The following is a 19,388-nucleotide window of genomic DNA, read 5'->3' as shown; positions in this document are numbered from 1 at the left end:
CCTTTAAGGCTAAAAGCTTTAGCAGGTGGCTGCTGTCTTCCTGTGAAGGGGCTTGAGAAGGAGAGCAGAGAAGCAGATCATCCACATATTGCAACAAAGTGGAACCTCTAGGGAATTTTTTATCATCAAGATCAGCCTTCAGGATTTGTAAGAAGTAAGCAGAAGTCTCAGTGAACTCTGAAATATTACTGTGCAGGTGAATTTTTTTTTCTTCCCAAGTGAGGGGGAAAAGGTATTGGCTAGTTTCATCAACTGGAATACTAAAGAATGCACTGCATAAATCAATTTCAGTAAAGAATGTGCTTCCTGTAGGAATGGATGTTAGCAATATATGAGGGTTAAGAAGAACAGGGTGGGGCTTCCCTGGTGGCGCAGTGGGTGAGAGTCCGCCTGCCGATGCAGGGGACGCAAGTTCGGGCCCCGGTCCCGGAAGATCCCACATGCCGCTGAGCGGCTGGGCCCCTGAGCCATGGCCGCTGAGCCTGCGCGTCCGGATCCTGTGCTCCACAACGGGAGAGGCCACAACAGTGAGAGGCCCGCGTACCGCAAAAAAAAGAACAACAGGGTGTTTAGGGATAACAATGTTGTTTCTTGTTCAGAAGTCCTAGACAAACCCCCACCCTCGCCCTTAGGTTTCCCCACCGGGGCAATAGGAGTATTACAGGGATTAGTAAAAGGGATAATGAGACCTTGAGCCTGTAATCTTCTATTATGGGCTTTATGCCTTGAAGGGCTTCTTTACTTATCGCTCTTGATTAATTCTGGGAAGAGGTTTTGAGGGGGTCTATCTGAATCTTCATGGGAGGTGCACTGTGAATTTTGTCAATATCAGTGGAGATTTTGCCTGTAAGGAGGGTGGTAGGTGATTCAATAGGGACAAATGATTAGTGTTTCCAGGATCAGCTGTAGACAGAGCAAATAAAATATGTCACAGGGTCATTTAATTCATCTGATTGGCTGCTTTGATGCCTACTGTTAAATTCTAGAATTTTTTCCCCCCAGAATTCCCTGGTGGTCCTGTGGTTAAGACTCGGGCTTTCCCTGCCGTGGACCTGGGTTTGATCCCTGGTCGGGGAACTCAGATCCCACCAGCCACAGTGTGGCCAAAAAAGAAAAAAAAAAGAAAAGAATTATTCCCCCCTTCTGAGAGAAGGAAATTCTGGCATGATACTCTAGGGGTGAAGGAACTAAGGAGAAAAGGGTGTGTGTCTCTCAAAGGGCCTAAACAAAAGGAAATAGGTTCAGAGACAGAAGCATCTTGAGGTTCATTAAAGGTCCCTACTGTTTGAACTGTTCTAGTACTCCAAGGCAGGGGCTACTTTATAGTAGTGGGGTTGATAACCAAGAGTGTGAATCTGATGTCAGTTAGGACTGGCAGAGATTCAGCCCCAATCTGGAGAAATGTTTCTCCAAGCCAGTTAGAGAGAGGATTGGGAAAAGCCCCTGTAGTTCCTCAGAGCTCCCTCATTGAGAATTGAGAGCCTGTTCAAAGGCTGTTTAGAGGGCTGCAGGTGCCTGAAGAGCTTACATTTCCAAGTCTCTTTTCCAATGTCTCTGCAATAATAACAGAAACTAGGAGGGTTTTGCTTTTCAATTGCTGGAGTTGAAGATTAAGAATTTTGGTGGTCTTCCTTTTAGGTGACTCATCTAGCATTCAAGAGAGCTAGATTAACTAAATTTGGAGTGGACATAGCTTCCCATTTCATCCTGGTCCTTTTTACTAGAAGGAAAAGGTCCTGGTTTAGCCTGTAAATAAATATAGAGTTAAAAGCTACCTGAGTGGAATCAACATGTGAAGGAAGATCAGAATTTTCATTTAAAATAATCTGAAATTGACCGTAATACTCATGAACAGGCTCATCAGATTTTTGTGTGCAAGGCTGAATTGTGTTCCAATCAACAGGCTTTGGAAAAGCCCTAGAAATTGCCCTATGAAGCCACCTAGCGATCGTTGAGCCTGATCATATAAATTAGCAGGCTGGTTTGGAAACTGAAGGTAATCATCCGTTAGATCCATTACACCTGTAATGATCAAGTTCCCTTTAATTGTTTATACAAAAACGTGCAGGTCCTCGAGTAGCCTAAACAATAAGAGGTTTGCCTGAGTTGTTTTTCAGGAGCTTGGAGTCAGCTGTGTCCAGTTTGAGCTCCAGCTGGTTAAGACTGGTTAAGACCACCGACCCTCCAACTGAGCATGCTCGGTGACCTTGTGACATCAGAAGGCAGGAAAACGTCATCAGAGCGCGATAATACCACTATTTTCTGAGCATGCTTACTGGGAAGAAGCCGGTAGGTTAGGTGTATCTACGCAGAAAGAAGATCACCTCACCTTTTGCTTATCTCCACTTAGCTTTCCCCATGCTCCCCACGCCTTAGTTGTATCCCATAAATACCCCTAGCTCCCGGGCCGTTGAGGAGGTGGAGTTCAGACTTGTTCTCCTGTCTTCTCGCTTGGCTGCCTTGTGAGTAAACCCCTTCGCTGCTACAAACTTCGGCGTCTCCGCATTTGGTGGCTTGCTGCGTGTTGGGCAAACAAACCTGGTTCGGGAACGCTTTTCCAGTTGTATTTCTCGGTACCTTTTAGGCTTTTCCCAATTAGCAGTCTTTATTCAGTGTTGGGGCTGGCCTTTGCCGACCAGCATATGGAGTAGCTGATACAAGTCAGAGAAAGCAGGCTGATAAGTTGAGTATCAATATTAAATTCCTCAGCAAGTCTGTGAGGCTCTTCCGTTACTTTGGGAACAATCTGTGACTATGGCTCAAAGTTCAGCTTTAGCTCAGAGACTAGAAGAAATGAAGGGTTTAGTCTCTGGATCCTCAGTAGGCTTAATTTTAAAGGGACAGGTTCTGAAAAGTTGAGAGGAAAACGGGAGGGGGGAGAGTTTAAGAGGAAAAGGGAAGTTAGCCAGGAGAGTTAGTGTGGGAGACGTGAGGGTATAGAGGAGGGGTAGACGGCAGAGAAGGGAAGAGATGGAGGTGCCAGAGGTCCGAGCCCAAGGAGCCGAGGGAGAGAGGCAAGATGGGGCCAGAAGCCATTGTCTCTTTCTTGAATGGTAACCACTGGGCGATTTAGCGGTTCCGGGCACCTGAGGGACTCTCTAATCACTAGCTGACCATTATGCTGACCAAGCTGACTTCAGTAGTCATGCTGTACAAAGAATAGAGTTCAGAAAGGTCACTTAACAAACAAACAACAACAGTAGACCCTGGAGAAAGGGAAAAATCTGATTTCTAGTTACATTATATTAGAAGTCCAGTTCTCAACAAAAATGTCAAACATATAAAGAAACAAGGGCTGTGCTCTTCTGAAGAGTTTCTGAGTCTTTTTTCCGTCCTCTTATCTGAGACAGGAAGGCTGGAGGGGGCTGGGGTTATCTTACTGCCCTTCCCCAAGGTCAGATAAGGCTCTGATCTTGATAATCATCCCAGGGCGGACTGTCTCCCCTGTTACTTTTTCTTTTGCATCTAATGGAGGGGGTGCTTGTTACATATTCTCATTCTAAAAAAGGTTACATTGAGCTTTTGGTTTCCCCTATGGGCTGGAGAGAATGACCAGGGGGCTGAATATGGTTTGAGCCTGTCCAGTTTCAGCTCCAGCTGGTTAAGACTGGTTAAGACCACCGCCCCTCCAGCTGAGCATGCTCGGTGACCTTGTGACCTCGGAAGGCAGGAAAACGTCATCAGAGCGTGATAATACCAGTATTCTGAGGATGCGTACTGGGAAGAAGCCGGTAGGTTAGGTGTATCAACGCAGAAAGAAGATCACCTCACCTTTTGCTTATCTCCACTTAGCTTTCCCCATGTTCCCCACGCCTTAGTTGTATCCCATAAATACCCCTAGCTCCCGGGCCGTTGAGGAGGTGGAGTTCAGACTTGTTCTCCTGTCTTCTCGCTTGGCTGCCTTGTGAGTAAACCCCTTCGCTGCTACAAACTTTGGCGTCTCAGCATTTGGTGGCTTGCTGCGTGTTGGGCAAAGAAACCTGGTTCGGGAACGCTTTTCCAGTTGTATTTCTCGGTACCTTTTAGGCTTTTCCCAATTAGCAGTCTTTATTCAGTGTTGGGGCTGGCCTTTGCCGACCGGCATATGGACTAGCTGATACAAGTCAGAGAAAGCAGGCTGATAAGTTGAGTATCAATATTAAATTCCTCAGCAAGTCTGTGAGGCTCTTCCGTTACTTTGGGAACAATCTGTGACTATGGCTCAAAGTTCAGCTTTAGCTCAGAGACTAGAAGAAATGAAGGGTTTAGTCTCTGGATCCTCAGTAGGCTTAATTTTAAAGGGACAGGTTCTGAAAAGTTGAGAGGAAAACGGGAGGGGGGAGAGTTTAAGAGGAAAAGGGAAGTTAGCCAGGAGAGTTAGTGTGGGAGACGTGAGGGTATAGAGGAGGGGTAGACGGCAGAGAAGGGAAGAGATGGTGCCTGAGGCCCGAGCCCAAGGAGCCGAGGGAGAGAGGCAAGATGGGGCCAGAAGCCATTGTCTCTTTCTTGAATGGTAACCACTGGGCGATTTAGCGGTTCCGGGCACCTGAGGGACTCTCTAATCACTGGCTGACCATTATGCTGACCAAGCTGACTTCAGTAGTCATGCTGTACAAAGAATAGAGCTCAGAAAGGTCACTTAACAAACAAACAACAACAGTAGACCCTGGAGAAAGGGAAAAATCTGATTTCTAGTTACATTATATTAGAAGTCCAGTTCTCAACAAAAATGTCAAACATATAAAGAAACAAGGGCTGTGCTCTTCTGAAGAGTTTCTGAGTCTTTTTTCCGTCCTCTTAACTGAGACAGGAAGGCTGGAGGGGGCTGGGGTTATCTTACTGCCCTTCCCCAAGGTCAGATAAGGCTCTGGTAAACTAGGTTTCTTGAGGGCAGGTCTTTCTCAGAGAAAGTAGGATGCTCTGGGCATATTTCAGAATGGTCTGGCCTTGAGGCCATCAACCTGACACTGAAGTCAGTGACCATGTTTTATTCATTTCTGTAACTTGCCAAGTGCTTTACAGCCATAATACTAAGTAAATATGGCTTTAATCTTTTTTCCATGTCTTCACCTGACCATTTATTCAGCTTCATCACATGTACCAACAGAGATGTCCAACTGGTATTTTATTCCTCTTTTGGGGTTAATTTTTATATTGTAATTTCCATACAAAAATTCTAATGTTTCACCTATGTTTTAAAAACTTTTTTGGGGGAATTCCCCTATCGTCCAGTGGTTAGGACTCAGTGCTTCACTGCCGTGGCTGGGGTTCAATCCCTGGTCAGGGAACTAAGATCCTGCAAGCCGCGGTGCGGCCAAAAAAAAAAAAAAAAAAAGTTGAAATTTAAAAACGTTTTTTTCCATATTTGTTTGGTATTAGTTTACACCTTTCAGATTTACTCAGGAAAATGGGTGTGTTTTTAATTTACAACTAATACTTGATTGTTTCTTCTCAATCCTATGAATTGATACCTTGAGTAAAATGATTTTGTTTCCTCCTCATTCCTGTATCAACCTTGCTTATTTTACTTAAAGTTAATATTAGCCAGAAAATATTCGGCCCTCTGGTCATTCTCTCCAGCCCATAGGGGAAGCCAAAAGCTCAATGTAACCTTTTTTAGAATGAGAATATGTAACAAGCATCCCCTCCATTAGATGCAAAAGAAAAAGTAACAGGGGAGACAGTCCGCCCTGGGATGATTATCCTGGGCTCTTTGACCTTCATACCCCACCCCTGTCCTTAAGGAGAACAGCGTCTGTTTTTAAGCCCTTGCAGCCTGGAACCAGATTCATTGTATTCCCCACTCTGGTACATCTCCGGACCACCTGGAATCTGTTGTTTAGTGTTGCTACGGACACGGAGTTGTTATTCTAGCGTTGGCTTGCTAGCAGCACCAGGTAATGACCTAGGGTGGAGGCCTCTGGCCAAGGACGTCCCATCCCATCCTCTGCCGTTTATGTCGGCTCATGTGGCCCTTTGACCCTCACATTGTGAGAAGAGTATAACGTTTTAGAGGCACAGCTGGAGGGTGTGGGGAGGAGGGACAGGAAGGGGGTCTTCGGACCCCGTAGGCAGGAAGGTTTGCCTTGTGCTTCGCTGTGCGGAGCCCTGATTAACGCTCCTCTTCCCTCCCGCTGACTCTGCAGAGCCCCGTCACCATCAGGGGGCACTGGGACATGGGACCTGGAGGGGGAGGGGGCACTAGGCCGATGTAGGACCAACTAGCGGTAACTTTGTGGCTGGCCAGGAACTGGGCCGAGATTTCACTTAACGGATTTGATTTGGGGAAATTAAAAATAAGAAAGAATGGAAAAGAAGGAAAAAGGCATTATCCTGAAAGGCAGCGGGAGAGAGAACAGCTGCCAGGATCTTGAGGAAAGTTTGATCCCGCCTAGGAAAGGCTGTACCCGACTCACAAAATGCTCCCCACTGCCCCACAGCCCCTTCCAGAGGCAGCGCCTCTGCCTTTGCTAAAGCAGCCTTGCCTGCAGGTAAGTGGGTCTAGGGCTTGCAGGGAGGGGGCCCAAGAACCCGGCTGTGCCATGGCCACCCTGGGTCTCGGGTCCACCTCGCCCCTGGAACACAGGCGGTACCTCCAAGCTTTGGGCTTCCTACTCCCACTGTGCATGAGCTGGTATGTCTCAAAGGTATGGGATTCACAGGTGGCTGGGCCCCAAGCCCAAAACTCAGAATCAACATTTATGCCCAAACTGGTCTGTTTTTGAAAAAAAAAAAAAAAAATTTGTTTTCTATTTCTTTTCAAATTTCTCTCCTTGCCCGGAATTTAGGGGCCGGTGGCACATTTCTGCCTGTCTCACGTGGACGTAGTATTACTGCTTGTTAACTTGGCCATCTACTTGGCAATGTGTTACTCTCCAGTGATTTCCACTTTTCATCCATGAAATCTGCTCTATGAAATGCTGAGGGTCACATCTCTTAGCTTTCCCAATTCTCTCATTTATTCTGCACAGAATACTTCAAGATGGAAATATCATAAGTCACTATGATGATGTAAAATTGGTTTGAAATGGGTTTTGTTTGGCTTCCTGGGTCCTGTCTAGCAAGTGGGTAATCTTTAAAGAGTCCTGTGCTTGAGCTAAGCTTAAATTTTATTGAACACACAAAAAATGTTTTTCTCTATTTCTTGAGCTAAAATGCATGTTTCACAGGATTGATAAAATTGCACAGTATTACAGATTTTATGTTTGTGGATTCAAGACTTTGGAAATGCTGATCCATATGTGTGACTTTCTAATTGGGAGGATATCATATGTGTTTTAAACGTATCGAACATATAATGCATACATGCTTTTCTTTTTCTTAGATTAAATGCAGATTAAATTCAAGAATAAAACAAACCATGCCGAGATTAAAGAAGAATTCTTTATATGCCTGGTTCGTGCATCAAGAAAATAAGTAAGTGATAAGGTTCAAATTTCCTGAATTTTAAGCATAATTCTCAGCCTTGGTTAACAGAATGGGGAAAACACGTGTACCTTCTTTTATAATAAATGTAAGCTGTATGCAAATGAAATTAGCAAACTCAAAATTTAAAGACCTTGTTTTATGCCTGTAATTTCCTTAAATACCACAGGTTAGGCAGTATGTCAGTAATAGTATGCATGGTCCCTTTAAACTTGTCCTTTAGCAGTGCTGGTTGCCCTAATGGAGGATGATCTGTCCATAGGTGGTGACTATTTTCCAGGGACGGCCACTACAAGGGCTCCAGTTGTCACATCTCCGTCAACACCTGAAATGTTGCTAATTACCACAGTGAAGGTCACAAATGCATTTTTATTAGTGAGATTAGTGGTTTACAAATCGGCATGATGGATATTAGAAATACAAAAATATTCAAGATCTGTGAACTGGTGAAAATAAATAATAGTAACTGTCTCAAGGAATGTAATGAGGACCAATTGAAGTAGTATTTGTGAAGCATCAGCACAATGCCTGGCCCTTAGTAAAGACCATTTAAATGTTTGTAAGGTGAAAGATCACTTTGTGATATTTCTTTAATTTTGGAAAATTTATCCTTATTTTTTTCCAGCTTTTTCTTTTCCATTTTTTTCTCATTTATCCTCAGATGTCTATAATCCAGATGTAAGGTAAGATTTTATGCTCCATATCAATTGGCTTTTCTTTGGTATGTTCTCCCTCTATATTCCTTTTGTTTTTTTAAATAAATAAATTTATTTTTGGCTGTGTTGGGTCTTTGTTGCTGCACGTGGGCTTTCTCTAGTTGTGGCGACCAGGGGCTACTCTTTGTTGTGGCGTGTGGGCTTCTCATTGCGGTGGCTTCGCTTGTTGCGGAGCACAGGCTCTAGGCACACGGGCTTCAGTAGTTGTGGCACGCGGGCTCAGTAGTTGTGGCTCTTGGGCTCTAGAGTGCAGGCTCAGTAGTTGTGGCACACAGGCTTAGTTGCTCCGCAGCATGTGGGGTCTTCCTGGACCAGGGCTCGACCCGTGTCCCCTGCATTGGCAGGCGGATTCTTAACCACTGTGCCACCAGGGAAGCCCTCTCTATTCTTTTCTACTATTTTCTGGGAGAGTTTCTCAATCTCATCTTCCAACTCTAATTTGCTTTTCACATGTACCCAAACTACTCTTTATCCCATGAATGGATTCTTTATTTCAACAATTATGCTTTTACACTGAAGATTTCCTCTTGGGTTTTTTCCTTATGGTTTCTTATTCTCATTTCATATTACGAACATCTTCTCATGTATCATTAAGTGTGCTTGTCATGTGTGTATTTAAAAATCTTACTACAGTAATCAAGACAGTATGGTACTGACACAGAAACAGAAATACAGATTAATGGAACAGGATAGAAAGCCCAGAGATAAACCCACGCACCTATGGTCACCTAATCTATGACAGAGGAGGCTAGAATATACAGTGGAGCAAAGACAGCCTCTTCAATAAGTGGTGCTGGGACAACTGGACAGCTACATGTAAAAGAATGAAATTAGAACACTCCCTGACACCATACACAAAAAAACCCTCAAAGTGGATTAAAGACCTAAATGTAAGGCCAGGCACTATCAAACTCTTAGAGGAAAACATAGGAAGAACAACACACTTTGACGTAAATCACAGCAAGATCTTTTTTGACCCCCTCCTAAAGTAATGAGCATAAAAACAAAACTAAACAAATGGGACCTAATGAAACTTAAAAGCTTTTTCACAGCAAAGAAAACCATAAACAGAACAAAAAGACAACCCTCAGGATGGGAGAAAATACTTGCAAATGAAGCAAACAACAAAGGATTCATCTCCAAATTATACAAGCAACTCATGAAGCTCAATATCAAAAACAAACAAACAATCCAATCCAAAACTGGGCAGAAGACCTAAACAGACATTTCTCTAAAGAAGACATACAGATGTTTTGTTCATATCTGTTTGTTCTTTAATTCTTCTAGGTCTTTGTTAAACATTTCTTGCATCTTCTCAGTCTTTGCCTCCATTCTTTTTCCGAGGTCCTGGATCATCTTCACTATCATTATTCTGAATTCTTTTTCTGGAAGGTTGCCTATCTCCACTTCATTTAGTTGTTTTTCTGGGGTTTTATCTTGTTCCTTCATGTGGTACATAGCCCTGTGCTTTTTCATTTTGTCTATCTTTCTCTGACCATGGTTTTCATTCCCTAGGCTGCAGGACTGTAGTCCTTCTTGCTTCTGCTGTCTGCCTTCTAGTGGATGAGGCTATCTAAGAGGCTTGTGCAAGCTTCCTAATGGGAGGGACTGGTGGTGGGTAGAGCTGGGTGTTGCTCTGGTGGGCAGAGGTCAGTAAAACTTTACTCTGCTTGTCTGCTGATGGGTGGGGCTGAGTTCCCTCCCTGTTGATTGTTTGGCCTGAGGCGATCCAGTACTGGAGGCTACAGGCTCTTTGGTGGGGCTAATGGTGGGCTCCAGGAGGGCTCATGCTAAGGAGTACTTCCCAGAACTTCTGCTGCCAGTGTCCTTGTCCCCACGGTGAGCCACAGCCACCCCCTGCCTCTGCAGGAGACCCTCCAACACTAGCAGGTAGGTCTGGTTCAGTCTCTATGGGGTCACTGCTCCTTCCCCTGGGTCCTGATGTGCACACTGCTTTGTGTGTGCCCTCCAAGAGTGGAGTCTATTTTTCCCTCAGCCCTGTCGAAGTCCTGCAGTCAAATCCCACTAGCCTTCAAAGTCTGATTCTCTAGGAATTCCTCCTCCCATTGCCCCCAGGACCCCCAGGTTTGGAAGCCTGATGTGGGGCTCAGAAACTTCACTCCAGTGGGTGGACTTCTGCGGTCTAAGTATTCTCCAGTTTGTGAGTCACCCACCCAGCCGTTACGGGATTTAATTTTATTGTGATTGCACCCCTCCTACCGTCTCATTGTGGCTTCTCCTTTGTCTTTGGATGTGGGGTATGTTTTTTGGTGAGTTCCAGTGTCTTTCTGTGGATGGTTGTTCAGCAGTTAGCTGTGATTCTGATGTTCTCGCAAGAGGGAGTCATTTTGTTTACTTTTGATTCAGTGATTAGTTAGGAACTGACATTTCTATAAAGAAGACATACAGGTGGCCAAGAGGCACATGAAAAGCTGCTCAACATCACTAATTATTAGAGAAATGCAAATCAAAACCACAGGGAGGTATCACACCGGTCAGAATGGCCATCATCAAAAAATCTACCAACAATAAATGCTGGAGAGGGTGTGGAGAAAAGGGAACCCTCTTGCACTGTTGGTGGGAATGTAAATTGATACAGCCACTATGGAGAACAGTATGGAGATTCCTTAAAAAACTAAAAACAGAACTACCATATGACCCAGCAATTCCACTACTGGGCATATACCCAGAGAAAAGCATAATTCAAAAAGACACGTGCACCCCAGTGTTCATTGCAGCACTATTTATAATAGCCAGGATATGGAAGCAACCTAAGTGTCCATCAGCAGAGGAATGGATAAAGAAAATGTAGAACATATGCAGTGGAATATTACTCAGCCATGAAAAGGAACGAAATTGGTCATTTGTAGAGACATAGATGGACCTAGAGACTGTCATACAGATTGAAGTAAGTCAGAAGGAGAAAAACAAATATTGTATATTAACTCATACATGTGGAATCTGAAAAAATTGGTGTAGACAATCTTATTACAAAGCAGAAATAGAGACACAGACGTAGAGAACAAATGTATGGATACCAAGGGGGAAAGCGGGGGTGGGATGAATTGGGAGACTGGATTGACATATATACACTATTGATGCTATGTATAAAGAAGATAACTAACAAGAACCTACTGTATAGCCCTGGGAACTCAGTGCTCTGTGGTGACCTAAGTGAGAAGGAAATCCAAAAAAGAGGGGCTATATGTATACATATAGCTGATTCACTTTGCTGTACAGTAGAAACTAACACAATATTGTAAAGCAACTATACTCCAATAAAAAAATTTTTTAATTAGAAAAAATACCTTAGTCATTGTGTTGCAATGGTTCTGCTTCAGATGGTATGTGATGTTCAGTTTGTTGTATTTTTCAGGAGTCGTACTCCTCAGGTATCTATTTTGACTTGTGAGTTCACATTCCTTGTGCACATTGGCCCCTCTGTCTGGTAACTTGTATTAGGAAAGAGCTGAAGGTTGGGGACCGTCTCAGCATGATTATTAATAGCGCATTCTTGTCACTTTCAAAAGTATCCTGGCTTGGATGACCTATTATAATGTCGCTCTTGTTGAAAGCTAAGATCCAGGGTGTGTTTTCCTCAGTAAGTTTAACGTGAGTGGAGGTGATGAGCCTGGGCACAGAGAGTCTCAGGAACCATGAAACACTGTGACCAGGCAAATCCTCTGATCAGGGTATGTCACCTTTCAGCTCCTGGGCGAGGCAGCGTTGGGGGAGGCAGTCACCCTAGGTTGTCACCTGGGGCTTTGGAGATGGGGCGTGGATGAGTGAAGGCCCAAGGATTGCTCTTCAGCCCTTTCCTGTTTTCATCAGCTAACCTAATGCTACTCTAACTTTATCCTAACTACGTCTGGGTAGTTTCTCCTGGCTTGTACTGAGGAGGCACTTATTGTCTCCAAGCAACTCAAGGGAAAGGCAAGAACCGAACTTAAAATTTCCCCTCCCCTTGAGTCCCTCCAGGCTGCCCTTGGCAGCCCTTTTCCTCAGTCTGTCCACCAGTCAAGGGTCGACTCTTTTTTTTTTTTTTTTTAATTTATTTTATTTTTGGCTGCTTTGGGTCTTTGTCGCTGCTCGCGGGCTTTCTCTAGTGGTGGCAAGTGGGGCCTACTCTTTGTCACGGTGCACAGGCTTCTCATTGCGGTGGCTTCTCTTGTTGCAGAGCACGGGCTCTAGGTGCGCGGGCTTCAGTAGTTGTGGTGCGTGGGCTCAGTAGTTGTGGTGCGTGGGCTCAGTAGTTGTGGCTCGCAGGCTCTAGAGCGCAGTCTCAGTAGTTGTGGCTCACGGGCTTAGCTGCTCTGCAGCATGTGGGATCTTCCCGGACCAGGGCTCGAACCCGTGTCCCCTGCATTGGCAGGCGGATTCTTAACCACTGCGCAACCAGGGAAGCCCAAGGGTCGACTCTTTAGAGTCTTCCAGTTTTGTGTTATTTCTTGGAATCTATACTTCCATTCGTCTTCTATAGTTTTGGGAGGAAGGCTATTATCTCATCTTGGATAGGAACCCAAGATTTCCCAGAGAATTACTGTGAGAATCTTGAAATGTTTTTGAAATTTAAAATATGTATCAGTTTATATTGTTTTCCTGTACTGATTTTTTGAGGCATAACGTTTGACGAAGGCAGGCTGCCTAAAAACCAATAATATTTGTGAAATGGTGAATATTCAGCATGATCTTATGAAGTTGACGGATGCAAAGTGCATTTTTATGTGTCTTATTTTACAGATGAGGAAATTGAGTTGTAGAGAGATTAGATTATCCAAACCAGTGATTTGGTGGTGGGAAGTCTTGGTTTTGGATAATATAACCAAATCTCTTTTTGAAATAAATCCAGAGAAAAATAAAAAGGAATCATTCTAAACATGCTCTACTTCTAGTTCAGAAAAAAAATTAAAATATTATATAGGCCATCCTTGATCTACCTACCTGTTTCTTCTCTACTGAATGCTGACCAGTGACTAGTCCTTGGCGTTTGAATATTCGTTGTTCTGGCATTTTCTTTCTTTTTTTTTTTTTTTTTTTCCTGTAACCCTTCATTAGTTATTCCCTGGATCCACCTCCTCGTCCCTATACTCTCGGCTCTTTCATGTTTCCCAAATTGATTCCAGGGTGTGTGCATGGTTGGCAAAATGGGGAAGGAGAAAGGAGGTTTAATAATGAATGCTACATCTCCTTTGCTTCTTTCTGTCACTTTCCAGTGGATTCACAAACACACACACAGCCCAGAGGCTGTCTCAGAGAGCCCAGTGCTGTACTCAAACTGTTTGTTTAGTTTTTTCCATATTCATGATTTTACTTTTCATGTCTTGAAATTCTATTGGGAAAAAGAAACGAATTGCCTTCCAAAGTGTCTGACGTATTTTTTTGTATGATTTTTACTCTTTGGCAGAGTTGTGGATGCCTCTTCAGGCTCCTCTGACGACGTTGACAGGGGGTGAGTTGACTGAAGTGGGTGGTGAAAGGTATTGGGAGCGCTACCGCAAAGGGAGGTCTCTCTCCATAAGAGACTGGAAGCTTCAATAGGTAACTTTCTTTTGGGGTCTAGATGGAAAAAAGAAGAGGTCATAAGTGGGAGAATCCTTCCTCATGGTCTCTTTGTGACCTTTAGTAACTAGTAGCCAAAACTCTTAGGAAGCTATCAGAATGTCTGTGTGTGTGTGTCTGCTAGCATGGGCCAGGAAAGGAGGAAGGATGGGACAGAAAAGAGCAGCCCTGCTCCATCTCGGCTCTGGCCTTCACCCTCCAGAGCTCTGCTACCATCTAAAGCTAGTGTCCCAACTGTAAACCCACCATCATATTGGAGAGAGCCCCTGCCTCGGGCTTGTTGTTCTTTGAACCAAACTGAGGAACAGCAAAGGAGTACCCAGTAGAAGAAAAGTAGGGCTGCAGGGGAGGGAAGGATAATCAGGAAGTTAGAAGGGGCTGGAAGTTTGTAGATCTACAGGCTGAAGTTGAATTTTGAAGTAAATGCAGCCTCAGTGCAGTTACACATGAGAGTTAGGTTTAGAAATGAAGAATGGTACTTTTCTGGATTTGTCAGTCTCCCTGGACAGGCCTAAGGTCTACATTACAGCTAATAAAGCCCTGTTTCTTGGGAAAATTGAAATACTGATTGCCAAATAAGTAACTTGCATGTAGATTTTTAGGGTTCAACCAGTTTACAAATTGAAGACTACTTATAACTAATTAACTCTGTGAAGTCATTTGGAGTTTGATCCTGTGTTTTTAATTCCTTAGAAATGACCCCTATGAATTGACATCAGTAATCTGTGACGGAGCCACCTGTGAAAGGTGAGGTATATATTGAGGGGTGGGGGACCAGGGGAAGTGAAGTGGAGAAATTTAGTCTCGGGATTATCCATGGCAATGCAGAATTTTCTGGACAATGATCTAAAATTCTTTCTAAAAACATAGGAATTGCAGTGAGTTGTTATGTTTACTATATTTTTAAGATTCAAGGAATCCTTATTGTTCAGAAATTCATTATATCACTATTCCATGTAGAATATCACTAACGATAAATTTCTGCATACGAGTGAAGTAAAATAGAACAATTCTTGAGGGTCGATGATGGTAATAAAGATGTTAACTTTGATAATTCATATGAATAAGTCTGTGAAGTTTGAAAGGAGGGAACTGTTGGTGGGTCTCTTAGCATTGGGAAGATAGGGTTTATACTGACGCATGAAGAAAAGGGAAAACTATGGAAAGTAAAGATATAGTGGCACTGAACAGCACCTTCAATCAACTGGACCTAATTGACATTTATAGAAGAGCTCACTTAACAAGAGCGGAATATATATCCTTCTCAAGCTCACATGAAACATTCACCAGTATAGATCACTTGTTCTACAAAATAAACTATTTAAAAAAATTTACAACCACAAAGGAATATCACCTCATGCCTGTTAGAATGGCATCGTTGGGCTTCCCTGGTGGCACAGTGGTTAAGAATCCGCCTGCCAGTGCAGGGGACACAGGTTCAAGCCCTGGTCCAGGAAGATCCCACATGCTGTGGAGCAACTAAGCCCGTGTGCCACAACTACTGAGCCTGCGCTCTAAAGCCCACGAGCCACAACTACTGAGCCCGTGTGCCACAACTACTGGAGCCCACATGCCTAGAGCCCGTGCTCCTCCACAAGAGAAGCCACTGCAATGAGAAGCCCGCTCACCGCAACGAAGAGTAGACCCCGTTCGCCGCAACTAGAGAAAACCCGAGTGCAGCAGCAAAGACCCAACGCAGCCAAAAAAGTAAATCTAAATAAAATAAAAAAATATGTATGTATAGAATGGCATTGTCAGAAAGATAAAAAATAACAAGTGTTGACAAGGATGTGGAGAAAAGGGAAGGCTTGTGCACTGTTGGTAGGAATGCAAATTGTTACAGCCACTATGAAAAACACTATGGAAATTTCTCAAAAAATTAAAAATAGAATTGTCATATGATCCAGCAATTCCACTTCTGGGTATTTATCTGAAGAAAATGAAAACACTAGCTTGAAAAGACATGTGCAACCCCGTGTTCATTGCATTCTTTACAGTAGCCAAGACATGGCAACAACGTGTCCGTTGACCAGTGAATGGATAAAGAAGTTGTGCTATATATGTGTACAATGGAATATATTCAGCCATAAAAAAAAAGAATGAGGGGCTTCCCTGGTGGCGCAGTGGTTGAGAGTCCGCCTGCCGATGCAGGGGACACGGGTTCGTGCCCCTATCCCGGAAGATCCCACATGCCGCGCAGCGGCTGGGCCCGCGAGCCATGGCCGTGGAGCCTGTGTGTCTGGAGCCTGTGCTCCGCAACGGGAGAGGCCACAGCAGTGAGAGGCCCGCGTACAGCAAAAAATAAATAAATAAATAAATAAATAAAAAAAAGAATGAAATCGTGCTATTTGCAACAGCATGGGTAGAACTCCTGGACGTTTACGCCAAGTGCAATAAGTTAGAGAAGGAGAAATACTATGTGGTCTCACTTGTGTGTGGAATCTTAAAAGGAAGAAAACCTCATAAATAAGAGAAAAGATTGGTGGTTTCCAGAAATGGGGGGTGAGGGCTGCGTAGGGGGTGGGTGAAATGGGTGAGGGAAGTCAAAAGGTACAAACTTCCAGTTATAAAATAAGTCACCCTGGGGATGCACAACCCCTGCTAGAACGGGTTGTACAGCCTGGTAACTATAGTGAATCATACTACTAATACTGTATGAGGGATGGTACCTGCAAACTACAGTTGAATTTGAAGTAATTGCAGACACAAAAACCAGTTACACCTTGGGATTAGGTTCAGAAGTAAAGAAATGTTTTTAACCTTGATCCATTAAGGAGTCTTTTACAGGCCTAGGAATTTCATTGCCACCATGTGAAGCTGCATTTCTCGGGTAAAATGAAATACTTATTTCCAAATAAGCAAATTATGCATGAATTTGTAATTTTCAATTCATAATTGAAAATGTATCTCTCTACAACGTAGCCAATTTGAATGAAAAAAGTAAGTCTATGAAATCATGTGATGTTTCTGTACATTTTAATCCTTAAGCTATGAGCAGAATGAATTGATATCTGTAACCAATAAGGAAGCCATCACTGAAAGGTGAGATTATATGTAGATAGATAGATATGTAAAGGTGCACACACAGAGATATTGAATACTAAGTTTCTTGTATGCTTTTTCTAAAATGTTGGTATGTTCTGTATGTAGCATTCTTTTTTTGATCTAGTTGGATAAAAGAGAAACAGATCAGAAGAGGGAGACTTACTCCCATCTGAGTGACTAGTAGCCAAAACTCTTAGAAACCTGTCAGATTGCCTGTGTGAGACTCTGGTAGAACGGGTTGTATTCGTTTGCTAGGGCTACTGTAACAAAATATCAGAAATCGAGTGGTTTAAACAACAAAACTTTGTCTGAATCCTCAAGGCTAGAAGTTGGTATCAGGATGTTGGCAGGGGTGGTTTCTTCTGAGTGCTGTGAGGAAGAACCTCTTCCATGCGTCTCTCCTAGCTTCTGGTGGCTGCTGTCAATTGCTCCAATCTCTGCCTTCATCTTCACATGGCATCCTTTCCTTTTGTATAAGGACATCCGTCATATTGGATTAGGAACCCACCCTAACCAGTAGGACCACATCTTGACTAATTACTTCTGCAACAATGCTACTTTCAATAAGGTCACATTCTGAGTTAAAGGGGATAAGACTTCACCATATGAATTTTAGTGGGACAGTATTCAGTCTACAACGTGGGACAAATGAGGAGAGATTCGTATTTGGAAACAAGGGGAAGGCTAGCTGTGGCCTGGGAAGAGACGAGCCCTCAACAGAAGAGAATGGAGCTAACAGCCCCTAGATCTGTCCCACACCCTCCAGAGCTCTGCCACTACGTAAGGGTCCTCCAACCCAAACCCATGATGGCAGTGGAAGTGGCTGGAGCCATCACTGCCTCAGGCCTGCAGTTGTTGACCCTGTGTGTGAGGGGCAGGAAAGGTGACCAGGAGGGGTGAAAATAAGGAAGTGATGGAACTTGAGAGTCAGGAATTTAGATGCAGTAAGAGGGATGCGTACCTACAAACTGAAGTTAAATTGAAATAAATGCCATCACAAAAACCTGTGACCGTTCGGATTAAAGGAATAGTAAAGAACTTGAGGCATTACTATTTTCACAGGCCTAAGATATATCAATTACTGCCATGTAAAATCTCATGTTTAATGAAAATGACATACCAGCTTCAATTTAGTGTTATATACATGAGTTTTTTAAAGATCAACAAGTTCATAACTGTATCGTAATTGTAGCCATTTAAATGACAAAAACCAAGTCAGTCAATTACATGTGATGTCTGACAATGTACCTTTTAAACTCTTTAGCCCATACCCGAATGAATTGATTGATAATCAGAAACACGAGGAAGCCACCAGCAAAATATGAGATATAAAAGAATAAAGATATATATATAATTAATATACATATGCATATACATATTTCTATAACACAAACACACACATGCTCGCACACAGACATACAACACAGAGAGAGAGATTGAAATTTGTGAAATTTACTCTAAGGAGCATTCACAGCAATAAGAGTGTGTTTGACACTGTTTCTAAGTCGAGTCATAGTAGGATGTGTAGGTAACTCTGTCTGCTCTGGGTCCAGTTGGAAAAAAGAGTAGCAAGTCATAAAAGGGCTGCTTCTTTCTCTAAGTGTGCTACCACTACCTACAGGCCTAAGATAATCATTACCACCTTATATAAGGTCTCATTTCTAATAAAAATGACATAGCAGGCTCAGTTTTGTGATATATACATGAATTTTTAAAGATCAACCAGTTCAAAACTTGTAGAGTAACTGTAGCTATTTGAATGAAAAAAAGTAAGTCTAGAATTACGTGTGGTGTGTGAACCATGTATCTTCTCAATCTTTTAGCACTGCCCTGAATGAATTGACATCAGAAACCTATAAGGATGGCAACAATGAAACATGAGATATAAATGAATATTAAAGATAAATGTTTTTTACGTACATGTACGCACATATATTTATATACTCTTATCAATATGAACACACAAACACATATATAAACATAAATACTATGGAAGAAAAAGGTGCAGTTTTCAAATTCATTCTTAGGAGTATCCATGACAATACAGTGTCTTTGACATTGTTATTAAATCTTCTCACTGTAACACCTGTTAGTAACTTTCTATCTTTTTGGATCCAGTTGGATAAAAGAGGAACAGGTCATAAGAGGAATCCTTCCTCCTGCTAATAACTACCAGCCAATTCCTGAGTCATGAACTTTTCTGATAGGTCAAAAACATTTATTACAAATGTATATAGAATCATTTCTGGGCAAAATGAGATATCAGATTTCAAATAATTGATTTACATGTGAATTTTCTAAGAGCCAACCAGCTTATGAGTTCAAGGGTAATTATAGCCCACCTGAACTAAAAAAGTAAAAGTCTAGAAGTCTTGTGGTATCTTATTTTGTCTGTTTTTAATCCTTTAGCACTGCCCCGAGTGAATGGGCCGCAGCGTCCTCTGAAGGACTCTCCAATGCAAAGTGAGCTCTGACGAATAACTATGCATGTAATATGTACACACACACACATGTGCATACTATACATATACAGAGAGATTGAGAATTGGGATGTTCACCCTTAGGAGCACCCATGGAAATACAGAGTTCCCTTGATACTCTTTCTAACGTCCTCTCATGGCAAGGTTCTATGTGGAATAGTCTTCATCTTTTGAATTCAGTAGA

General features: G+C 42.9%; 1 protein-coding gene across 1 annotated transcript in view; it reads left to right on the top strand.

Moving 5' to 3' along the window:
* Positions 1 to 3,638: 3,638 nt before the first annotated feature.
* LOC308605019 (phosphatidylinositol 3,4,5-trisphosphate 3-phosphatase TPTE2-like) overlaps positions 3,639 to 19,388 on the top strand; it is a gene marked incomplete at its 5' end in the record, with an annotated part of 71,075 nt that continues 55,325 nt past the window's right edge. The window contains 9 exons of the mRNA XM_081214688.1: positions 3,639 to 3,731; positions 3,819 to 3,904; positions 6,126 to 6,190; positions 6,420 to 6,470; positions 8,066 to 8,087; positions 13,525 to 13,569; positions 14,373 to 14,426; positions 16,668 to 16,721; positions 19,134 to 19,187. Of these exons, the coding sequence (XP_081070814.1) occupies positions 3,639 to 3,731; positions 3,819 to 3,904; positions 6,126 to 6,190; positions 6,420 to 6,470; positions 8,066 to 8,087; positions 13,525 to 13,569; positions 14,373 to 14,426; positions 16,668 to 16,721; positions 19,134 to 19,187 (524 nt within the window). The remainder of the gene's footprint in view (positions 3,732 to 3,818; positions 3,905 to 6,125; positions 6,191 to 6,419; positions 6,471 to 8,065; positions 8,088 to 13,524; positions 13,570 to 14,372; positions 14,427 to 16,667; positions 16,722 to 19,133; positions 19,188 to 19,388) is intronic.

Source organism: Mesoplodon bidens (assembly GCF_964165515.1).
Source record: "Mesoplodon bidens genome assembly, chromosome: 17".
NCBI classification, from domain to species: Eukaryota; Metazoa; Chordata; class Mammalia; order Artiodactyla; family Ziphiidae; genus Mesoplodon; species Mesoplodon bidens.
The sequence above is the reverse complement of the archived record's forward strand: the minus strand, read 5'-3'. Positions and strand labels throughout refer to the sequence as shown.